The sequence below is a fragment of the Hemitrygon akajei genome, chromosome 18 (genome assembly GCF_048418815.1).
Source record: "Hemitrygon akajei chromosome 18, sHemAka1.3, whole genome shotgun sequence".
NCBI classification, from domain to species: Eukaryota; Metazoa; Chordata; class Chondrichthyes; order Myliobatiformes; family Dasyatidae; genus Hemitrygon; species Hemitrygon akajei.
In genome coordinates, this window is record NC_133141.1 from 44,020,882 (window position 1) to 44,044,060 (window position 23,179).

Below are 23,179 nucleotides of genomic sequence, written 5' to 3' on the forward strand. Positions count from 1 at the left end.
GAAGTTGGAAAACTAATGAATTTGCAGAGACTTTAAATTTCAGTTACTGGGGTTATTCGCCTGCCTTTGTTACACTCCTCCCTTCCCTCTCTAACTCACGCTCTCCATTTCCAGTTGTCAATTCTACTTTAACATTGGCAAGGAATAGCTGGGAAAAGACGTATTGGTTTGCGTCCTTGGACGCGACTGGGTTGTTAGCCTTTTGTTCAATGCTGGGGCGGCTGGGGCAGTTCTCAATGAATAGTTTAGTTATAACTGGTATAGCAGATTAAAATGATCCCACTCAATCACTATTTTGTGAAGGGCCATTTGAATCTGCAGTGCCACACTGGCACAGTTCCATTTTCTTTACAAAGTGTTGCATGTTCCTAAATAACACTACTACAATACTTCCAGAAATTTCTCATGCATAAGGGTGAAACAATTGCCATTCTTCTTACTCGGAGGGAAATAAAAAACCGTTTCGTTATTGTAAAGCTAAATTTCAATGAGACAAGGCTTGAAATATGAACGTTTGGTTCCTTCTGAGGGCGAAATGGGTTTTACAAGAGTCTATCTCATTGGTATAAGCCTGTTTCATTACTGAAGACAATAGTTTTCCAAGTGTGTTTTATGTCATTAAAAACAACTGAAAATACTTGTTCTGAGATTTAAACTTCTGAAGACTCGACAGGTCAAATCATTGTATGCAAATATCAAACAGGCAGACTAAGGAGACCGAAAGTGCTTGCCTTTTAAGGAATGTTTGAACTGTTCTCTGAAGTCTGTAGGAAAGCCAGGATTCTAAAACCCTCGTGTTTGGACATCATATTTCCAGTGACATGGGTGAACCCACGTTAACAATTGGTCCACAAAACGTTGACACTGCTATCCCCATTCCCTTTTCCTGTTTCTGTTGACATGATGTAGTTCTAGATCACCAAGATATTTGCTGTAGCGCTAGTCAATCTAAGATGTACCTGGACAACAGTTTCCCAGAAATTAGTGTTGATGTTGCACGTCTTAATGTTTGCCTTGAGGGCTGCTTCTGACCCTGATGTAGGGTCTGGACCACAGATGCTGCCTCACATGCTGAGTTCATCCAGTGTTCTGCTTGTTCCAGATTTGCGCACCCAAAGTCTTTCATCTTCATGATATGCTGGTTGTTGTATGTTGTTTGGAGCTGCAGTGTATGGTGTTGTATTGCATCAGGGTTCCTGTTTCTGCCTCTTACAGGTTGCCCTTTAAGAAGTACATGGCTCCAGAAGTATTAACGTGCATGTAGGAAAACTGATGATCTGTCACAGGACAATTCACAGCCATCACCTTCACAAATCCACTGGCAATCCCACCTGTCTGATCTACTCTCCCACCAACCCCATATTCCCTCTCCATTGTATCGCGGCCTGACCCCCACCAGATTCTATCATGGCCCCTGCTTGCTTTTTTTTCAGTGTTTTGTACAAGCACAGCACACAGAGGGCAGGACTTCCCTCCTGATGCTGTATGCTCAGGCAATACTGAGCATTACAAATGGCAGACTCCAAGCAAGGCACTCACCGGGGTGCCAAATGGTGCTTCATCTGACTATTTTTATTTTAAGGTACAGCATGGTTGAAAGGATAGAGTGGACGTAGAGAAGACCAGTTCGGGACCAGTGGGCACAGAACATTCCTTTAGGATAGATGCCAGTTTTGCCATTGCCTTACTTTATTTATCCATTATTTTTTACCCAGGAAATTGTAGCAATTACAGTAAATACCATCAATGCAAGTTCAAGTACAGAGGGTATTGCAGGCATAGAAATTGATATCTGACCAGCTCCTTTGTGTGTCAATTACTTTGTGGTATATCTTTTCCAGTGGCAAGGCATACAATTCAAAGTCCCAGGCCCAAACCAAACACTCTACTTCAAAGGTATCTGAGTATGTTTCATTGGTTTTATATTCCAAACCCCTTGAGATAAAGAGCGACATTCCATTAGTCTTTTTGATTACTTTATGTACCAGTGCACTAGCTTTTAGTGATTTGTGTCCATGGATACACAAATCCCTTAATCTCCCTGTTTTCAACAATTCTAATATACATTCCCTTTTCCAAAGTCCATAACCTCACCTTTTTTTTCATATTGGACACTGTTTGCCATAGATTTGCCCATGTTCAATGTCTAATCAAACACATCTAAATGTGTGGAAATTTAATATTAATGGAATTAATTTTCTGTGTAGTTGAAGTTCTTAAATCTTACTTTAAGCATGTTTTGTATTATAGGCTGTTTGCCATGATAGTTGTTTATCTATTCCCACATACAAAGTTAGCCTATAGTGAGAAATAAGGGGAAAAATTACCCTTATTTGTAAATATACAATATGGTAGTGGTTGCACATTGTACTGAGCTCTGAAAGTTCTTTTATGTTGAAATCAATAGGATTGTATTCTATGCAAAAAAAAAATTGGTTTCTTGGGCAGGGGAGTTGTGTGGCCTTGGTCGTGGTCAGGACTAGGCCTCAAGCTGCAGGGGGAGGTGTCGGAATCAGCTGCTCCACCGGAGTACTGGCATCCATGCTGGAGTCAGTGCTGCCCCCTGTGTTCACTCAGTAGAAAACAGGCTGTATTGAGTTTGACAGCTGACTGCTGTAACATTCATGGACTCAGGGACTTGGATTACATATTAAGCAGATGTCATGGCTCAGACTTAGTTGTTTGTTTATGTATATAAGGATGGTTTGGGGACAGCATGGGGAATTTGGGGTTGGGTTAGGGTTAAGGACAGGGGTGAGGGAGAATTTTACTGCTATCTTATATGTGCCTTGTTTTGTTTAGGACCATTAGTGCTGTGTGTTGCACCGTAGCCCTGGAATAACTCTTGTTTCGTTTGGTTGTATTCATGGGTATCCATGTATGGTTGAATGACAAGTAAACTTGAACTTGAATGTGTTACCATGTTGTGTATTTGACACCGGTAACAGAGGAGAGGTTTATAACTTGCCAATCCTATATGTAGATGTAAGCCATCAATAAAGATTTCTTGTCTTCACCCATTTACGGATCAAAGTAAGTACAATTGGAACCATTCAACAAACCAGAGGAACAGAAAGTACACAAAACATTAGCAATATATCTGCCAGCCCTCAAATGTTTTGCTGGAGTGTGCAGTATTTCTTCCATCTGTTAGCTTTCCAGTTTTAACACTTAATTTTATTTCTTGGACAATAATAAATGCCACAAGGAAAGGTCTACCTGATGCTGACTGGCTTTTTCTGTAGCCAGGGTAAAGACTATAAATTCATTGTACAATGAGCGAGAAATTTCCCTCTTAAGTGCTGACCACTGAAGAATGAAGACTTTTAACATTCCAATCATCCCTTCCCAGGACCCCCAGCATTGCCGTGCAGGATGGTTGACGTTGTGGAGAAAATAAATAAAGGTGAACTTCAAGCAGTTTGCCCATAAGCCAGTGTTTGTATGTGAACCTTTCAGGAAACACCAGTTGACTTGCTGAGGTACTGCAGGTAATCAGTAGCTTGCCGATGTTTAACTGATAATGTCCTTTGAGACCACTGCTCAGGTGCTCACTGTGAAGAATTGTGCAAATAGATTATGAGGTCAGCCAGAGTTTAATTTCTGGTCGGCAGAGCAAGATATAAAGAAAAAGTCACCTAAAAGTTGTGTGGCAGGTAGAACTCTCTCTTCACGTTTGCAAAGTTACCTGGATGGGTATTTTATGTTGCCTCTGATGCAGAGGATTGTGGAGTTCTGTCCCAGTGCAGCCACTAGTGTACATTAGATAAACTGAGTAGCGTATACAGAAAGAGTTCTGCCTTATCAGTGATGATTTGCATTTGCTTTGGATCGCACTTAACTGAATCCTTGATTCAGATGGATTTAAAAGTAACAAGGTGCCATTTTGAAATGTGTTCCTAGTATCCTAACCAATATTCATCTCCAAGTCAACCCCACCAAAAAGATTAATATGGTAATATTGCTGTTCATGCATGCATTTTGCTGGTTGTGAACTACTTTCAGCTTTGCTGAGGTTATGAGGAGTGCTATTGAAATGCCAGTCATTGTTTCTTTATTTCTTTCTGGCCAGTGACTATGAATGAGTGTTATTCAGTGATGATTTCTTCTGTAAGAAGATTAAGAATAAAGTAAAAGCCCTGAGGCAGATCCTGCAATATGGTAGTATTAGCATCTTTCTTGATTAGCATATTCTGAATATTTTAACTCATAATGTATTAAAATCTCAAATTTTATATTTACAGCATTGTGCATTTATTCACTAATATGACTCAACAGGACCACATTATTTTTTGTGTTTGCTTCAATTTCTTAATCCCGTCCTTTTACAGTGACTTTCATAGTTCTAGTTCAGAAAGGAATTTCATACAGGGTTAGCACTGACAGCCATCATTTCTACCTTTTTTTGTACTTGGTAGCTGTTCCAATGGTTTACTAAAGTTCTGTTAACAGCTCAGTTTTTTTTAGTAATAATTAAATGTGCACATAACACCTCAAGGTTTTGCATTCTTCTGCAGATAGTGAAGTTGCTCATTAAGAAATCTTAAATGCTGGAAATGGACAACACTACTGTCCATAGTGGAGATTTCTAATATATTTTTAAAAGTGTATTAAATGCAAGCATTCATTCTGAATTATTTTACTAAGCCAATTAACTTTGGCTCTTGCTGCATGCTTACTGATACAGAACTGAGTATTTAAGGGGTTAATTGAAATTAGTTCGAAGTTGAAGTTTTTTAAGTTTGCCAACAGTCAATAGAAATATATTCACCTGCAAAATTATTTTACCTGCCACTGTCTTGGTTTCGGAATTAATTGTCCCATGCATAACATGTATCTGCAAGCGAAATTTCCTTTAGCTGCCATTTTATTTATATCTCAGAATTCATGAGTTTTTAAATTTTATGGCATGGTCACAAGATCTCATTCCAGTAAAACCACTACAAATAGCTAATGCAGTATATGTAGTGTTTATTTGACTTGGGTATCCTGTATGAAGTTCTAAAATTTATTTTAAAACAAAGACAACTTTGATCTTTCATGCAGTCATAAATTATTCTGATGTTATCTTTGTCTTGCAAAGCAAATGATTGACTTTTTAGAGAAACTGTTCCTCTGAAATGTAGATTTGAACTGTAACATTTGTGTATCCAGTATGCTTAGTTTAGCAGCTGCTGTGAAATTAATCATTGTCCTATTCCCCTCACCCCCTGCACCTGAAATCCTGGCAAGCTGCCCAGTGCCATCCCATGTACAAAACAGATTTTAGTTGTAGTGAAATTAAATAAGTGAATGATATATGATGTCACTGATTGTTCTGGCCTGCTGTGCGTTCCGCGCATTGCACTTACTTCTGTACCTGTCTCACATTTAGGATTTTGTTAGACCCTTCATCTTTAGCATGATCAATTCCAGATACTACTATTAGGTATTGCAATGGGTTTGCTTGATTTAGGACTGAATAGCCCTAGATTCTAGTGGTTTCATCTATGACTTGAGAAATGGGCTTTGGTCTCTATCCTGATGATACTGTAGAAAATACACTCAGTGGCCACTTTATTGGGTACATTTGTACATCTCGTTAATGCCAATATCTAATCAGCCAATCATGTTGCAGCATCTCAATGCATAAAAGCATGCAGACATGGTCAAGAAGTTTGGTTGCTCAGACCAAACATCAGAATGGGGAAGAAATGTGATCTGAATGACTTGATCGTGGAATGATTGTTGGTGTCAGATGGGGTGGTTTGAGTATCTCAGAAACTGCTGATCTCCTGGGATTTTCACACACAACAGTCTCTAGAGTGTACAGGCTTGCTTAAGACTTAGATAGTAATGCTTAAGGCTTAAGTAGTAAAGGCAAAAATCATTCCCCAGGAGTCAAAGTACATTTAAAAAAAAATCAATTATGCCTTAACTGCACTGTGCAAATTGTTTGATACTATCAGATTTATCAACTATACTGGAGGAAGACCATCTATATACCAAGGCCCAAAAGCAGTTCAGTTGTAAAGTCATCAACCTGAAACATTAACTCTGCTTCCATCTCCGTAGATCTAGCTTGTTCTGCCAACTGTTACCAGTATTTTCAGCTTTTATTATGTGTTCTCTAGCCCTCCTGCAATGGTGCTGTTCAAATTTCCCTAAATTCAGTGATTCACTGTCCATTAGATTTTCAGGTTATGTGACTAGATATAAAATCTTCTTGGACTCTGCAATCTAGCTGGACAGACAGCTCAGACAATTATATCTTAAGTTACCTAAACATAGACAACACATGTCAAAATGGATTTATTTCTCTCCAGTGCTGTCTATTTAGTTGCCCAACCCTCATCTTATGTTGAATGAATCTCATAAAATACGCTGTATATTTACCAGAATCACTCGTATGTCAGTTTACTCAGCATAGTTGCTGTCAGAGTTAAATCCATAATAGATTTATTTTGAGAAGAATTCCAATATCCAGTAATTCTGTGTAAATAGCAAGTTATCTGAAGCTGACCTTTTTTTGCTGCAGTCTTCCCTGGAGATTGTCAAAAATAACCTTGATGAAGAATAATGCAGCCTTGTTTTTCACTTCCAAGTGGTTTCAAGGAAAGTTTTCTTCATTGCCGAGGGTAATATATTGGCGGGGGGTGGGGGGGGTGGAGAATATCCTTTCTAATTTCATGAATTTGCTCGAAAACTAGATGTTTTTGGTTATCTGTTACTTGAAATTGCGAATTATTTTAATTCACTGGTATTAATAGCAGAGATGGAATGTATTCTTAGTTCACCAAGGCACCGTGTTAGCTCTGATAACATTGTCTTCATCTTTTCAATATCAGCTTCAGCTTCTTTGCATCTGTTTGGAGTTAGCTTTGCATCAGTGGTAGCATTCTAAGCAGTTTGATAGGCTATTAACATTACAGTACATTTATCGCCCCTTCCTTAGTCTATTTGTATCTAATTCCACTGAATGCCAATTTATGAATTGTATGAACTAGAGGATACCAAAGAATAATGAGGGCTCTGACCACAAAACTAGACTCTGAAGGTGAATGGAAAATGCTGACATCTAAAGTTACTGGCTTTTTTTAAAGTTCTTACTAAAGAGCCATAGCTGGAGTCAGGGAAACAGGTCCTGCAGCACACCAAATCTGTGTCAACCATCAACCACACATTTACATTAACCCTACCCTATCCAATTTTATTGTTCCCCACATTGCTATAAACTCTCCAAGGTTCTACCACTCACTGACAATTTAACATTGACGTCAGCTTAATACACCTATATCAACATCCCTTTCTTTAAAGGAATGAAGGTCTTTTTCACCTTCAGAACATAAAATAATTCAAACCAGATCAATATTTTGTAGCAGGTCTTTGCTCTCCTTAATCAATAATATTATGTTCCACAGTGATTGCTTCAGTTTATCCAAAATAAGAGAAAACTAGCCTCTGTCAGAGCAAGTATAAACTAGCCAATTGCCAATAGATCTGATGTGGCATTGCTGACTTGGAGTTCATTTTGGTTGCATATTTTATTATAATCCAGTTTAAACTTTGGAGGCCATTGCCCATGTGTTTCAGGTAGGCAAGTTATTTTTTTTAAAAGAAGTATTATAGGTGGATTTTTCTGAATGGTTTTGTTTTTCCTTTTGTGAGGGTGGTGAATCTCTGGAATTCTGTACCCTGGGGGACTATGAAGACTAGATCAGTGGGGCTTTATTTAAAGAGGAATCAAATAAAGCTTTGAAAGATCAGGGGATAGAGAGCCATGGGGAAGAAGAATTGAGGCCTGGGGCAGCTCAACCATGAATGGTTGGAGACACATGAAGGGCTTGAATGGTCTACATCTGCTCCGACTTCTTAGTGTTCTTCTGGAGGGACAGACCAGATGCCTCGGGGTCAGAAAAAAGTCTCTCATGAATGCCTGGCTTTAGTTTGCAATTTCTGCACAAGTTCAAGCATGCTGATTGAGATGTACTGTACTGTTTTACACAGTCAAATCTGGAGTGTGATGGCTGGCATGAAAATCTTTGGACACTTGGATTGAGCATGCGTTGTAGTTTGCCAACCTTAAGTAATCATTTACAATGGCCAAAATCTAAATGTGAAATGATAGTGAAAATAAAATTGGCTCTTGAAAAAAGAAATGCAGAAGCTTTGTTAACAAGCAGCTGGCCGGCTAAATGTAGATAGATAAATAGTTACTGCATCTTGTCTAAACTTTATGTGCATCAGTGTGAATTGTACAAAGCACTGTACAAGAAAGGTCTAGATGCAGTATGCAAAGACCACCTCAAAGTTTGGTGGCAGCTGAGGCCTCTCTGGCACACCTTGATGTACATTCTTACATTTGAATAGAAAACAAGAGATTGCAGATGCTGAAATCTGGTGCACTAAGCATCCAGTTACAGCTGGCTACTCCCATCACCACTGATCGTACTCGACCAGTGCTTGGTTTATGGTGGGACGGGCAAGGGGGCTGAGGGGGAGCAAATGCATTGTAGCCTTCTAGTATTCTTGCTGAAATGTTGGGCTGGGAATACGCCAGACACGAAGGTCGGTGAGAGTTGGGAATGAAGGCCAGGGGATCAGCGCAGCTTAGGAGGGAAACCAGTTTGGGATATTACAGATTTCAGAGTTGGGGGCATCCTGGAGATCAGCCTGGTTGGGGATAGTGTGTGAGGATGGGGTGCACAGTTGGATTTAATGCAGGCAGTGGTCAAAGATTTGACTAAGCATTCCACTTACCTGGCAGCCATCCCCATCCAGTTTAGTGCTGCCAAGACTATTGGTGTCCCTGGGAACACCCAGCGATGACACTTTGCAGAGTAATGTGTCCCAGGTTTCCCTGTAGTGTTCCAAAAGGAGCATTGCACACAGAAATTGTGTCATCCCATGCACTCCTGATGGAGAAATCTTGCTGCCGCTGGAAGGGCGAATCACTGGCATGTGGCTTCGAGTGTACAAAACAGCCTAGACATGGTCAATGTTGTACTTCACTATTTATTTTCCATATTAGATGCCAAGTCAACAAAGGACTCCCTTAATGTTTACCAAATGCCTGGTAATATGGATGGTAAACTCAGTAAGTGCCACCTTTAATCTCTTTTGGCTGGAGATTGCAGTTGACAGATTTTAACTACCCTTGGCATGTATATGGTGATGTGCACTGTTCATATGAATTTGATTCTGTTTTCCTAAGCTCCAAAATATTACTGTTCACAGAAACAATAATTAAAATGTCTTGGCTGTGGTCACCATGTTTAATTTTGCTTGTTCTGAAGTTCATTATGTCGAGTCATGTTCTCCCACACAAAATATTCAATTTCTATGAAAGCTCAACTGTAAAGAAAAGATTGACATGTCTTTTCAGGACCTCCCTGCTTCTGACATGCCAGAAAATGAAGGAGGCTGGGTATGAGCAGTAACATCTTGCGGCGAAAAAGGCATTCTCCAAGATCGTATCTTGGATTTTTGGATCACTGTCCAGCTTTGCGCAGGGTCTGATCTATCCCACTCCCTGGTTGTCTCTCCTGGGCCACATACCTTCAACAATCTGAGCCACCCTCTTCCTTCCATAATCTCTTCCCAAAATTGGACCTGTATTTAATTTGCTTGGTTTGCTGCACAGTGGATTTCGTGTGCTTCTGAATCCACAGTGATGATCCTATGAGCAGAATATTAACATGCCTTCATTAGCATACCTTAATTAACTGGAGCTGTTGTGTTGAATGGATGGAAACTAATAGTCATTGTGCAATAGAGTAGGAATAGAGGTCCTTCAGTCCAACGAGTCCTTCCTGATAAAGATGCTCACCCATCTAGTCCCAATTTCCTATGTTCAGCCCATATCCTTCTACACCCCAACCCTGCAGGTATTCAAGTGCTTCTTCAATGATACCATTGGACCTGTCTCAGCTACTTCTGGCAGCTTCCTCCATAAACTCACCAGCCACTGTGTGGGAAAGTTGCCCCTCAGCTCCCTTTTAAATCTTCCCCCTCTCATCCTAAATCTATGCACCCTAGTTTTGGACTCCCCTGTCCTGGGGAGAACACTGCTACCATCCACTTTATCAATGTCCCTCAGATTTTATAAACCTTTCTAAGGAGACCCCTCATTCTCTTACAGCCCATTGAATACAGACCTAGCCTAGCTAACCCCTCGCTACAACTGAAGCCCTTGAGTCCTGGCAACATCCTCGTGACTCTTTCCAGTTTAACTAGTCTTTCCTATAATAGGGTGACCATAACTATACCCAATTGTGGCCTCACCAACGACTTGTACAATTGCAACATAAATGATTTCATAAAGTGGATTTTATTTCGTTTTCATTTTTCAAACATCCTTCATTATGAACAATTTGCAACAATTAACCAGCCTTTTCAAGAGTAATCTGATGTGCCATTCACTTGCTATTTTACAGGTGGACTCACCCAGGCATAAAGCTTTCTGACAAATGATAGGCTCAGCAGTTTTCTGTTTTTGCTGATGTCTATATCCTGCTGTGGAAAATTTCTGTTTAGTGCACTTGTTTTATTATGAAACTATATATTGCTTACTCATGGCAGGGCCTGCATAAAATAACTCTTCTTCTACATCCCATTTTGACATTTTTGCTCTTTTTTTTCTGTCCCCTTCAGGATCAGCATATTATGACAATGTTCGCCCGCTGGCCTATCCTGACTCGGATGCAGTGCTAATCTGTTTTGACATCAGTCGTCCAGAGACTCTAGACAGTGTTTTAAAGAAGGTTGGTGTCTGCCTCTGGTTATGATAAGGAAGAAGACCAGTTGAGTTGCACTTGCATTTTAAAGGAAGTTAAGGGAAAAGTATCAGCACCGCAGGAATGCAGAAATCTCCTTCTGTATGTGTTCTAGCAACATTGGTTTGCACAATTGGGTGAAACTTCTGGCTGTGCTCATTTTAATCTGGATTTTACTCTGAGGAAGATGTGCACAGACAATGTAGAAGCAATGAACCCAGATACCTAATCAAACAATATAACCAATTATTGTTATTGAACATCTCTTTCAAGTAATTTCAAGCATTGAAAATACAAGGCTTAGAGGAAGAGACATTGCAGAATTGATATTGAAATTATTTCTTTAATATTAGCACAGAGGCATAGACATGATGGAGCAAATGATCAGCGAAAAGCCAGATACACAAAAGTATTTTTCCTTCCAGGTCCTCTGTCAAGACATGCTAAAGAATGGATGTAGTCAGACAGACAGACATATTTTATTGATCCCGAGGGAAATTGGGTTTCGTTACAGTTGCACCAACCAAGAATAGTGTAGAAATATAGCAATATAAAACCATAAATAATTAAATAATAATAAGTAAATTATTCCAAGTGGAAATAAGTCCAGGACCAGCCTATTGGCTCAGGGTGTCTGACACTCCGAGGGAGGAGTTGTAAAGTTTGATGGCCACAGGCAGGAATGACTTCCTATGATGCTCAGTGTTGCATCTCGGTGGAATGAGTCTCTGGCTGAATGTACTCCTGTGGCTAACCAGTACATTATGGAGTGGATGGGAGACATTGTCCAAGATGGCATGCAGCTTGGACAGCATCCTCTTTTCAGACACCACCGTCAGAGAGTCCAGTTCCACCCCCACAACATCACTGGCCTGACGAATGAGTTTGTTGATTCTGTTGGTGTCTGCTACCCTCAGCCTGCTGCCCCAGCACACAACAGCAAACATGATAGCACTGGCCACCACAGACTCATAGAACATCCTCAAATATTGTTATTTCCATAAGTCTTCTGTTAAAAATTAGAGCTTTTTCTTTTAAACAACATTTTGAAACATAAGCATCTTCTTTCCTGAGAGAATGGTTGGACAGTGTATATATGTTTGAACCTGCAAGAGTAAATTTTACAATATAACTTTGGAATCCGTGAAGAATAAAGTTCAAAGGAAATGCTAAGTAACCTTGAATTTAATTCTCGAAGCCCAAGCAGATTTTGAGGTCCAAACTTTAAGCTTTAATTAAAAGTTGTGTTGGCCTGAGAGAGTGCAGCACTTTCAGAACTGCTGTCATCTAGATGAGATGATAAAACAAGACTTTATGAATATTAATGTTTGAATGTAATTCACAAGAGAAGACAGATAAAAATTGATAACCGGTGAAAAGGAGTGAGAAATAACACTTCAGAACACAAATTTCAGGCTATAATATGTCAGTGAGAAGTTTTTATAGGGTCATGTTATGAACTTTTTGTAATACCCACTGATTCGAGTCTGGTTTCCTTGGCATTCAAATGTGTCAGTCACAGCTTTAATAAGGGTAAAATCTCTAAGTCTAGAAACCAGAAAAAGCTGCAATTTGGCAGAAGGTCAGATCTTAAATGTTAATTTATCTTCTTACAGCTGTGCACTGATCTGTGTGTTTCTGGTTCTTTATTTTGTCACAGTTGTAGTCGCTAATAGACCTATACACATCCACCTATACCTAATAAAGTGGCCACTGAGTGTATGCTTGTGGTCTTCTGCTGTAGCCCACCTGCTTCAAGGGTTGATGTGTTGTGTGTTCAGAGATACTCTTCTGCACACCGCTGTTGTGAAGTGTGGTTGAGTTTGTCTTCCTGTCAACTTGAACCAGTCTGGCCACTCTCCTTTGAGCTCCCCCATTAACCAGGTATTTTCACCCACAGAACTGTCACTCACTGGATCTTTTTTTGCACCATTCTCTGTAAACTCTAGACACTGTTGTTGAGTTGCTGCCACACGATTGGCTGATTTGATATTTGCATTACCATAGAAACATAGAAAACCTACAGCACAATACAGGCCCTTTGGCCCACAATGCTGTGCTGAACATGTACTTACTTTAGAAATAGGGTTACCCATAGCCCTCTATTTTTCTAAGCTCCACGTACCCATCCAGGAGTCTCTTAAAAGACCCTATCGTATCCGCCTCCACCACTGTTCCCGGCAGCCCATTCCACACACTCACCAGTCTAAAACTGTGCCCTCTCGTGTTAACCATAACGTACAGGTGTACCTAATAAAGTGCCAATTAAGTATTATTTTACACTCTTCTTCAACAATCAAGTACTGAACTCATGAGAGCACCCCACAGGGAGGGAACAGTATTTGAAAGCTTCATGTTATTTTATCCCTACAGAAGAGCAGGATAGTCTAGCAGAAAGTCATCTGAACTCTAAAGGAATAAATGTGTGATGTGGGAAGTGGCAATAGATTTTAAAGGGTGAGAAATTCAGAGTCGCGAGCATCAAACATGCTGCTGAGTAGCATTAACCCATAGAATAACTTCTCTGCAGTTTGATGCTATTGTTTTCAATAGAACCAGTTTTTAAGAAACGGGGCTCAGATTGAGAATGTATTATATTATGCATGCACTGTGTGCAGCGAAGGACAATTTTTATCTTAGAAATTTTTTTTAAACAGTGACTAGATAGCTTGTCATTTTGGAATAGAATGGTTTCATCATTAAATTGTTGCTGTTTTTATATTTCAGAGCATCTTGCTTGTACACCAGGAAATACCTTGCCTTAAGTCGTAAATCATGGAATCCAAATCAACCAAAATGCTGTTTCTCAGTAATGCAAGCGAGAGAGTCTCTGGCCTATTGATCCAGTTAATCTTGCTGACTAAATCTGTAGAAAATCCTTCTTGCCCAATCATTCCTGCTATACGGCATTTTGCACAAAAAAAGCACCAGACAAAGAGGGTTCAGATCAGTTGTTCATGTTTAAAACATGAGTGAATATAACTCCCTTGTGACAGGTATTTTAGGATTAATAGTTTTGAGTTGTGGTGGACTCCCTGACACAACTAACATTTGAGAATGCTATTTTGTTTTTTCTTTCAAGATCGCCTCATTATCGTATGTCTAGCATGTCTCTTTTTATGAGATCCATTTTTCCCTCAAGATTATTCTGGTCTTTTGATAGCATAGTAAATTCATACCATGTTCACGTTTGATGTTCTTACAACCTGCATAAATCTGAGATAAAATTGCAATAAATGACACAGCACTGACAGCATTTGTGAACATTTTAAAATAAAATTGATATTGAGATCTGTTTAAATAACGTCATTTTTTAAAACCAACTTATCTAATGGGAGTCGTTAGGACACTACAATAATAACATTTTCTAATCTTTCAAGGAAAAAAACCACAGAAGTCAGATTAATAGATAGCTGGAAAGGAAGTCCTGCTAATTTGAGTTTAACTACGTTGCACGGTCGGGACTGAACAGAGGGAAAAGGAATGGAAGTTTATCCCAAAAATTTACAAGCATTGGAAAGCAAAATCTTTAGGGAAAAATATTGACCCAAGTCAGCCAGAAATTAATGTAAAGTGAGCCTGTCTTAAGGTGAAAGTAGGCACCTCACATGGTTATTCTTCTAAGTAACCTCTTGTAGATTGTACATTCCTCTTCCCAGTTTATTTATGTCCAAATTGGCATATAAGCGGATGGCTATACTTTGAAAAAATATGCTGATGATATTATACCACAATCCCTGTAGCTGTTGCTTGTCACTAATGACGAGTCATATCATTGAGACATTTGGAAGTTATGTGCTCATTGCTGGGGCTGTGTGAGGTGGGGGAAAGAAGGGGATAGTGTGTGACTGAGTGAGTGCACATGTGCAGAATCAGATCTGTCGGCTCTCCAGCAAGTAAACCAAACCGCCTCCCTCAGCTCCCCTTTGAAAATGGTGCCAGTGTTTAGTCAGAATTTCCATTGAAAATGCCAGCTGCACTGATGATCACGATGGCCTTAATCTGAAAGGGCGCTTGCTCCTATTGAAACGGATGAGAAAAGAAGTCTTGGCAGTTTTTCTGTAAACCACTGATGTTAGCACCAGCATACTGTAAATGAATTTCTTTCTGCAGTAATTCTAACTAAATCTTTAAAAATTTTCAGCAGAGTGCTAATACATTAAGTTTGATAAACTAGTAAAACTGTAAAATTGCTTTAAAGGTAATTATTACGTTTGCGTTCTTTACTACATTTGCTTTAGAACAGTACAACACAGCCTTTAAGGAGAATGTATTCTGGTAAGTGGCAAGTGTACAGCAGACACATCAACTCTGATCTCAAACCTGAAATAAAACTCCAACAATCCACTATCTGACCTTTCAAAGTTCCCAAATGGCTCAGCAGATGTTGCTCCCTGTGCTTGTTTCTGCTCACCAGATCCCCGGTTCACTAATGAAAAAGAAAACCTCTTAGCAGGCCAGGCTATACCTGTGGGAAGGGAAACAGAGCTAATATTCTAAGTAGAAGACACTTTTCCCCTTTCCATAGCAAAGCCCCCAGTTCTCATACTACTATTAAGTGTACCTAGTTCACTGGAAAATCTATTGTAATACTGTGCAAGACATAGAAACGAGTGAACTGTAGGTGTGTCGGGGAAATAATAGAAACTACTTCCAACAGTGCAGAAAATTACATTTTGAAAACATTTCATGCAAATCACATGCAGAGAATTGCAAATAACATTTAATTTAAATAAATTCAAAGTTCAAAGTAACTTTATTATACAAGTATGTATATGTCACCATATACTACCCTGAGATTCATTTTGTTGCAAGCATTTACAGTAGAATGAAGAAATATAATAGAATCAAAGAAAAACAACACACAATGACTGACAAACAACCAATGTGCAGAAGAAGACAGTGTGCAAATACAAAAATAAATAATATCAGTAATAAATAATGCTGAGAACATGGGTTGTGGAGTCATAGTCATAGAAATGTTCAGCACAGAAACAGGGTCTTCGGCCCATCTAGTCCATGCTGAACCATTTAAACTGCCTACTCACATCGACCTGCACTGGGACCATTGCCCTCATATCCTGACTATCCATGTACCAATCCAAACTTCTCTTAAACACTGAAGTCGAGCTGGCATGCACTAGTTGTGTTTGCAGCTCATTCCACACTCTCACAACCCTCTGCGTTAAGAAGTTTCCCCTCCTGTTCCTTTTAAACTTTTCACTTTTCACCCTTAACCCATGACCTCTGGTTGCAGTCACACCCAACCTCAGTGGAAAAAGCCTGCTTGCATTTACCCTATCTATACCCCTCATAATTTTGTATCCCTCTATCAAATCCCCTCTTAATCTCAAATGAGAGAAAATCTGCAGATGCTAATTCTTCAGTCCTAATAAAGGGTCTCAGCCCAAAAACGTTGTCTGTTTACTCTTTTCCATTGATGCTGCCTGGCTTTCTGAGTTCCTCCAGCATTTTGTGGTATAAAGTCCTAACCTATTCAGTCTTATAACTCGGGTCCTCCAGAGCTGGCAACATCCTTTTAAAACCAGCTTGTCCTCAAAATTGGCCTTTCTCCGATTTAGAATCTCAACCTGCAGACCAGACCTATCATTTTACATATTTTCTTTGAAACTAATGGCAATGTGTATGGGGGTACCCTACCTACAACTTTTTTGCCTTCTCTGTGAAATCTTGAAGAGCTAAAGCCTCAAAATCTCCACTCTAACTCTGACCACTCCAATGATGGCTGCTCTGCCCTGCCTTATTTTAATTTGCTCTTGCCCATAAATCCTGAACACCGATTTGCTGCTCCTCAAAGCTAGAAGCTGCCGCAAGTCACTGCCTGTTCTACTCAATCAGCAAACCGGAGTGGGCTACATCTTCTCAGGTGTCCAATCTACAATTTACCACTACTCAAATCTCCAAACTGATGCTAGGTGTGCCTTTTCTTCTCAGTCCACGAACCTGAGTGAGCTTTGTCTTCTCAGGCTTCCGATATCCGATCAGCCACTGCTCAAAGCTAGAAGCTGCCGCAAGTCACTGCCTGTTCTACTCAATCAGCAAACCGGCGCTGCTCAAAGCTCCAAACTGACGCAAGATGCACTTTTTCTACTCAGTTGGTAAACCTGAGTGAGCTTAGTCTTCTCAGGCTTCCAGTCTCTGATCTGCTGCTGCTCAAAGCTCCAAACTGTCATAAAATTCTGCCTTTTTCTACTCAGTCGGTGAACCTGAGTGAGCTTTGTCTTCTCAGGCTTCCGATATCCGATCAGCCACTGCTCAAAGCTAGAAGCTGCCGCAAGTCACTGCCTGTTCTACTCAATCAGCAAACCGGAGTGGGCTACATCTTTTCAGGCTTCCAGTCTCTGATTTGCCGCTGCTCAAAGCTCCAAACTGACGCAAGATGCACTTTTTCTACTCAGTCGGTAAACCTGAGTGAGCTATGTCTTCTCAGGCTTCCAGTCTCTGATCTGCTGCTGCTCAAAGCTCCAAACTGTCATAAAATTCTGCCTTTTTCTACTCAGTCGGCGAACCTGAGTGAGCTACGTCTTCTCAGGCTTCCGATATCCGATCAGCCACTGCTCAAAGCTAGAAGCTGCCGCAAGTCACTGCCTGTTCTACTCAATCAGCAAACCGGAGTGGGCTACATCTTTTCAGGCTTCCAGTCTCTGATTTGCCGCTGCTCAAAGCTCCAAACTGACGCAAGATGCACTTTTTTGACTCAAATCAGTAAACCGGAGTGGGCTACATTTTCTCAGGCTTCCAGTCTCTGATTTGCCGCTGCTCCAAGCTGACGCAAAATGCTGCTGTTTCGGTGAACCTTAGTGATCTATGTTTTCTCAGGCTTCTGATATCTGATGGGGTGCTGCTCAAAGCTCCAAACTGTCACAAAGTGCCACCTTTTCTGCTCAATCCTTGAACCTGAGTGAGCTCCGTCTTCTCAGAGCTTCTGCTCTCTGGTTTTCTGCTGCTCAAAGTGTTAAACTTGAAGCAAGATGTGCCATTTCTACTCATTCGGTAAACCTGAGTGAGCTATGTCTTCTCAGGCTTCCAGTCTCTGATCTGCTGCTGCTCAAAGCATCAAACTGTCATAAAATTCTGCCTTTTTCTACTCAGTCGGCGAACCTGAGTGAGCTTTGTCTTCTCAGGCTTCCGATATCCGATCAGCCACTGCTCAAAGCTAGAAGCTGCCGCAAGTCACTGCCTGTTCTAGTCAATCAGCAAACCGGAGTGGGCTACATCTTCTCAGGCTTCCAGTCTCTGATTTGCCGCTGCTCAAAGCATCAAACCCTTGCTGGGTACACCTTTTCTACTCGGTTGGTAAACCTGAGTGAGCTATGTCTTCTCAGGCTTCCAGTCCCTGATTTGCTGCTGCTCAAAGCTCCAAAATGTCGCAAAACGCTGTCTTTTTCTACTCAATTGGTGGACCTGAGTGAGCTACGTCTTCCCGGGTTTCCAATATCCGATGGGGGCCGCTCAAAGTTCCAAACTGTTGCAAGTCGCTGCCTTTTCTACTTAATCCACGAATCTGAGTGAGTCACATCTCTTTTGGATTCCGCTGTCTGATTTGGTGCTGCTCAAAGCTCCAAGCTGCCGCAAAATTCTGCCTTTGTTACTCAATTGGCGAACTCAGTGAGCTTTGTATTCTCAGGCTTCTGCTCTCTGGTTTTCCACTGCTCAAAAATCCAAACTGACACCAGATGTGCCTTTTCTACTCAATCAGTGAACCTGATGCATCTCCTTTGGATTCCAACCTCTGATTTGCCGCTGCTCAAATTGCTGTGATGCACTGCATTTTCTGCTCAATCAGCAAACCTGAGTGAGCTACGTCTTCTCAGGCTTCCAATGTCCAGCTGGGTGCTGCTCAAGGTAAGGCCTTGAAAGCAGGTTGAGGAATCTTTTTAGTGTTGAGGTAAGTGCAGTTATCCACGTTGGTTCAGAAGGTTGATGGTTGAAGGGTAATAACTGTTCCTGAACCTGGTAGTGTGGAATTTAAGGCCCATCTGCTGATAGAGCATGGCCAGGATGGTGATGGTCCTTGATAATGGATGTTGCTTTCCTGTGGCAGTGTTCTTTGTAGATGTGTTCAATGGTGGAGGGGGCTTTCCTGTGATGCACTGGGCTACAGTGTGATTAAAACAGATTTGAAGGGAGTAAAGAGGAGCAAACCATGGAGAATCTGCCTCCTGGCCAACACTTAAAGAGAAAACGGCTTTCTATATGAATTTGGGATGTACTGAATGCATTGCATTGTCACTGGTGTAATGTAAGTTCTTTGCCATATGGGTCTGTGCAAATTGCTGTTTTGCTTCCACTGTTTTAAAACTAGGAAATGCTGATCTTGTATTGATCCAGACTATTGGTTAATCGTGGAGTATTTAAATACATCCTTTGCCCTTCACCTTTTGGTATCTCCATTAATTCACCACAGGGTTCTGTTTCTTGCCACAAAATCCCATTACTTTGATGTATAGTGAGGAGTATGAATATTGTGATGCTTGGGTCATTGCAGTTATGTGGGACATGCCAAATGGGGTCTGTTATCACTTGTCTGATTTCAAAGTGGTTGTGTGTGCCTTTTTTTTAAAAAAAAGAAAGGGAACCAATATTGTGAACTTGAATTTCCCAGGTTGGGAAAGGGATTGCTGTACCTTGACTGAGCTACAACATTTTTGCTTTAGTTTTGCTGGAAATGGAATTGGGTGCCTCCTTCCACTGTGTGTAGATGTTTTGTGGAGATGCAGGTCGTCTTGACTGGTGGGAATGATTCCTGGTGAAGTTGCCATTAGTTTACCTGCGTATCACCAAATATCAGTTGCTTCTATAGTCATTCCTTTGGTCAACATGTCTTCTAGACTTTCATCAACACACCACTTAAGATTCCTGAACTATATCAAAACACATGACATCGATCTGGAAAGTTCTCCTCAAATGTGCTTCCAATAGTGAAGCCAAGCCCCAGGAAATTCCTGTCCAATAATTTTATATTTCTGTCCAAGCATAATAACTGTGCCTACAAGTGTGCTAAACCTGTTCAATAAATGTTAGTTGGCTAATGCAAGGGTATTGTTCATGCACTGAGAAGGGACTAACTTTCACCTAAAGTACCTCGTGTTGCCCTCCTTGATTATTGGCCCTTTCCCACTTCTGCCTTATTCTTCGTTGTCCTCCGAATCCCTTACCTGCCTTCAGATTAGATTATTCCAATGACGTCCTGCTGAGTCTCCAGTTTTCCTTTATAAACATTGTCATTAAAAGCCTTACCCTCTCATAATTCACATCATGCCCTGTCCAACAATCACACCTTTACTTTCTGCCTTCCATTTTCTTCAGAGCAGGAGTGACTTGATGCTAAAATTCTAGATTCTCATTACTGTTTTTAAATTCCTCAGTAGTTTTACTCTCGTGATGCATGAAACGTTGACAATTTATTCATCTCCATAGATGCTGCCTGACCTGCTGAGTTCCTTTAGCATTTGTGTGTGTTGCTCCGGATTTCCAACATTTGCGGAATCTCTTGTGTTTATGCTTTATTATCTGGTCTTTGTAACCTCCTTCAAATCCCCAACCCTCTAAGATTATTACGCTTCCAACTGCAGTATTTTGAGCACTCCCGATATTAGTTGTTCCACAATCAGCAATCGTGCTTTCAGTTCCCATGTTCTGTAATTCCTACCTTTAGCCTCTTGTCCTACTATCTTATTTTGCTTCCTTGTACCACCCCTTAAAACCTAAACCTCCGACTGAGCTTTTGGTTGCCTGTCATATTTGCTCAAATCTGGGTCACCATCAAACTTTTGTTTGCTGATATTCTTGTGAAGAACTTTGTGATGGTTTCCTGTAAAAGACACTTGTGAATGCAAGTTGTTGTGAGTCTCGACGACTTGCACTAACAAGAAGACTACCAACACGAAGAAGAAAATGATGTAAGGGTAGGAAAAAAATGATCAAGTTACATTAGCTTCAGGTAAATTCAGTGCTCCTTATATAAAAAGGGCAAACACATTGGGGAAAATATTTAAAAGTTCTGCTATATTCCAATAAGCACAGAGCGTCTCTCACAGCAGGCTTGCTCAGAAAGGGCTCGATTTATGCACATTGTAAAATTAGCACACAGGATACTCTAGAATACCCCTGCCTACAAAACTTTGCCCATAGTTGGTGAAGTACCAGATAGACCTTTCCGTGACATAGTTGACAAGTCCTCAACCTCACGGTGAAGCAATGAAAACAAGGTCTTGCTGAAGCACATCTTCCAGCCTTCATTACAGATATCTAGAATCATATGTACTGCCCAGCTTTGTAAAACTAACACTTTCTGTAGATCTTTGAGTTGTTTTGTTTTTCTTTTCCGTTGTAAACTCCTTTACTTCACTTACACTTCCAGGACATTCACTGGCTTCAGCCCTTTGGGGTTGTCATACCCCAGAAATCCACAAGAATCCTTGACACCTGCCTTAATTTGTGCCAATACTTAACACTGGAAGCATAATGAGGGCTTACTCCAAATAAAGTTGTTCATTCCAAATCTAGCCGTACCTCTTGTATACAAGGCCCATAAGGCTCAGCAAAAGCAATATGCAAACATGGGTTTGAACTGGTGCTTGGGCAACTGTGAGTGAAGCTTAGTGTCCACCAGCAGTTTATTTTAGTGCATACCCAGTAAGTTGCTTTTCCCATGGCTGAGTTGGTTTGTTGGATCTCCTGAGAAGTGGTAAGATTAGAATCTAATCTCAACATTAGGTTTGATGTCGAGGCAAAAGGGAGGCAGATGAAAAATGAGCAGCGGGCCAATGTGGAGTGGAGGATGGTGGGCATTGATTTCCCCTACTCTCTGTTGGTAATCATGAATCACCTTTCCCTCAGTGTTAATCTCTGCTAACAGCTGGCGCTGCTTTCTGGATTTAGCCTGAGCTCTGTTTTTCTGTAATGAGGCTGCTGCTCAGCTTCCCCGTGTGATAAACGTAGACAATACTTGGATCTGTTCTCCACATCCTTTCTCTCTGATCCCTAAATCACTTGCGTTCAACCTTCTGGTTGAAAATAAATGAGCCTTGTCTCATCTGACATCAGTCAGCATCAAAACTGAAGTGTAGACTAGACATTAACATTTGACCTGGTTTTTCAGTGCAGTTATGAACAGCCCTCTTAACCATTCTGGCTGGATTCTCTAAAATTTCAATTGTGCTGCAGGCTGTTTCTCAAGCTCATTTTGACACACACAATCTCCTGTTCCAACTCTGTTGTTACTCAGCCCTCATCACTTTGGAGTTCTTTATATTTTTTTTGCACTATTTGAAACTAGAGGAGTGTCAGCTAAAGATTGCTTCCTGATTTATCACGCCTTTTGTCTTTTGATCCCTTTAAGTTGTCTTTTTACCCAAGATCCTCAGTGTTAAAACAATGGCCAGCCACTAGTAGGCTTGAAGTGAATGTCTAGGTAGAGGCTCATTCAACAAGTGAGACAGGTTTTAAATCTCATTCAAGACCAAGGTAACAGTAGTGCAGTAGTTAGGACTGTGGCCTCAGACCTCCAGATTTAGTCCTCAGTTCTGGCACCGTCGTTATAGAGTTTAAATTTCCGTGGCTAAATGCCTTTCCTTTAGGAGCTCCTCTTTCCTCCTCCATCCTGAAGACATGCTAATGGTTTAAATGGTCACTGTAAGTTGCCCCTGGTGTAACTGTGTAATAGCAGAATTGGGAAGGGGTACATTATAGAAAATAAGTTTTAGGGAAATAACCTATGGGACTAATGGAGAGCTAGCATAGATTTCATGGGCAGAATGGCCCCCTTTGTTGTAATAAAGTATAAGCAATAATCTGCAAGTTAGCTTCAGTACCCTATTTACTCAGAATTCCTCTTGTCCTCCAACCTCCCCTACCAGCCTTGCTGGTAATGCATGGACGCCTGGCTGTCTGATGCCCTCAATGGTCAAATAGACCAATGATGTAATTTTGTATCTAAATAATGGCTACATGTGGAAAAACAAGAAGCTGACCAGTCCCAGGAAGATTCAAGAACCAGGGTCATAGTCCCGAGGTGAACAGAAAACTTTTTTAGGACTGAGATGGAAAGAGAGTTCTTTATGCAAAGGATTGTTGCTCTTTGCAATTCGGTACTTCAGAGTACACGTCAGAGCAAACCTCTCTGCGGATTTCCAGACAATATCATAGAACTCTTGTCTATCACAAGCCTTCACTGGCAGTCTGAAGCTTTACATCTTTTTTAAAACCAGCAGATAACATAACACAGTGACGGAATAAATCAAATTATGTGTTTTAATCATATAGGATTGTAACCAATGTATGAAAGCTGTAAATTAATGATCTTCGTAACAGCCTGACAGCAGTTGCAGAAACAATTAATCTGTCACACTGTGTTGGTATAAATTGCACTTTTTGAACACAAAAGGCAGAACTTTCTGACT

General features: G+C 40.6%; 1 protein-coding gene across 1 annotated transcript in view; it reads left to right on the forward strand.

Moving 5' to 3' along the window:
* The window catches only part of rnd2 (Rho family GTPase 2), a 71,017-nt gene that overhangs the window by 32,478 nt on the left and 15,360 nt on the right, over window positions 1-23,179 (forward strand). The window contains exon 3 of the mRNA XM_073071546.1: window positions 10,633-10,742. Within this exon, the coding sequence (XP_072927647.1) occupies window positions 10,633-10,742 (110 nt within the window). The remainder of the gene's footprint in view (window positions 1-10,632; window positions 10,743-23,179) is intronic.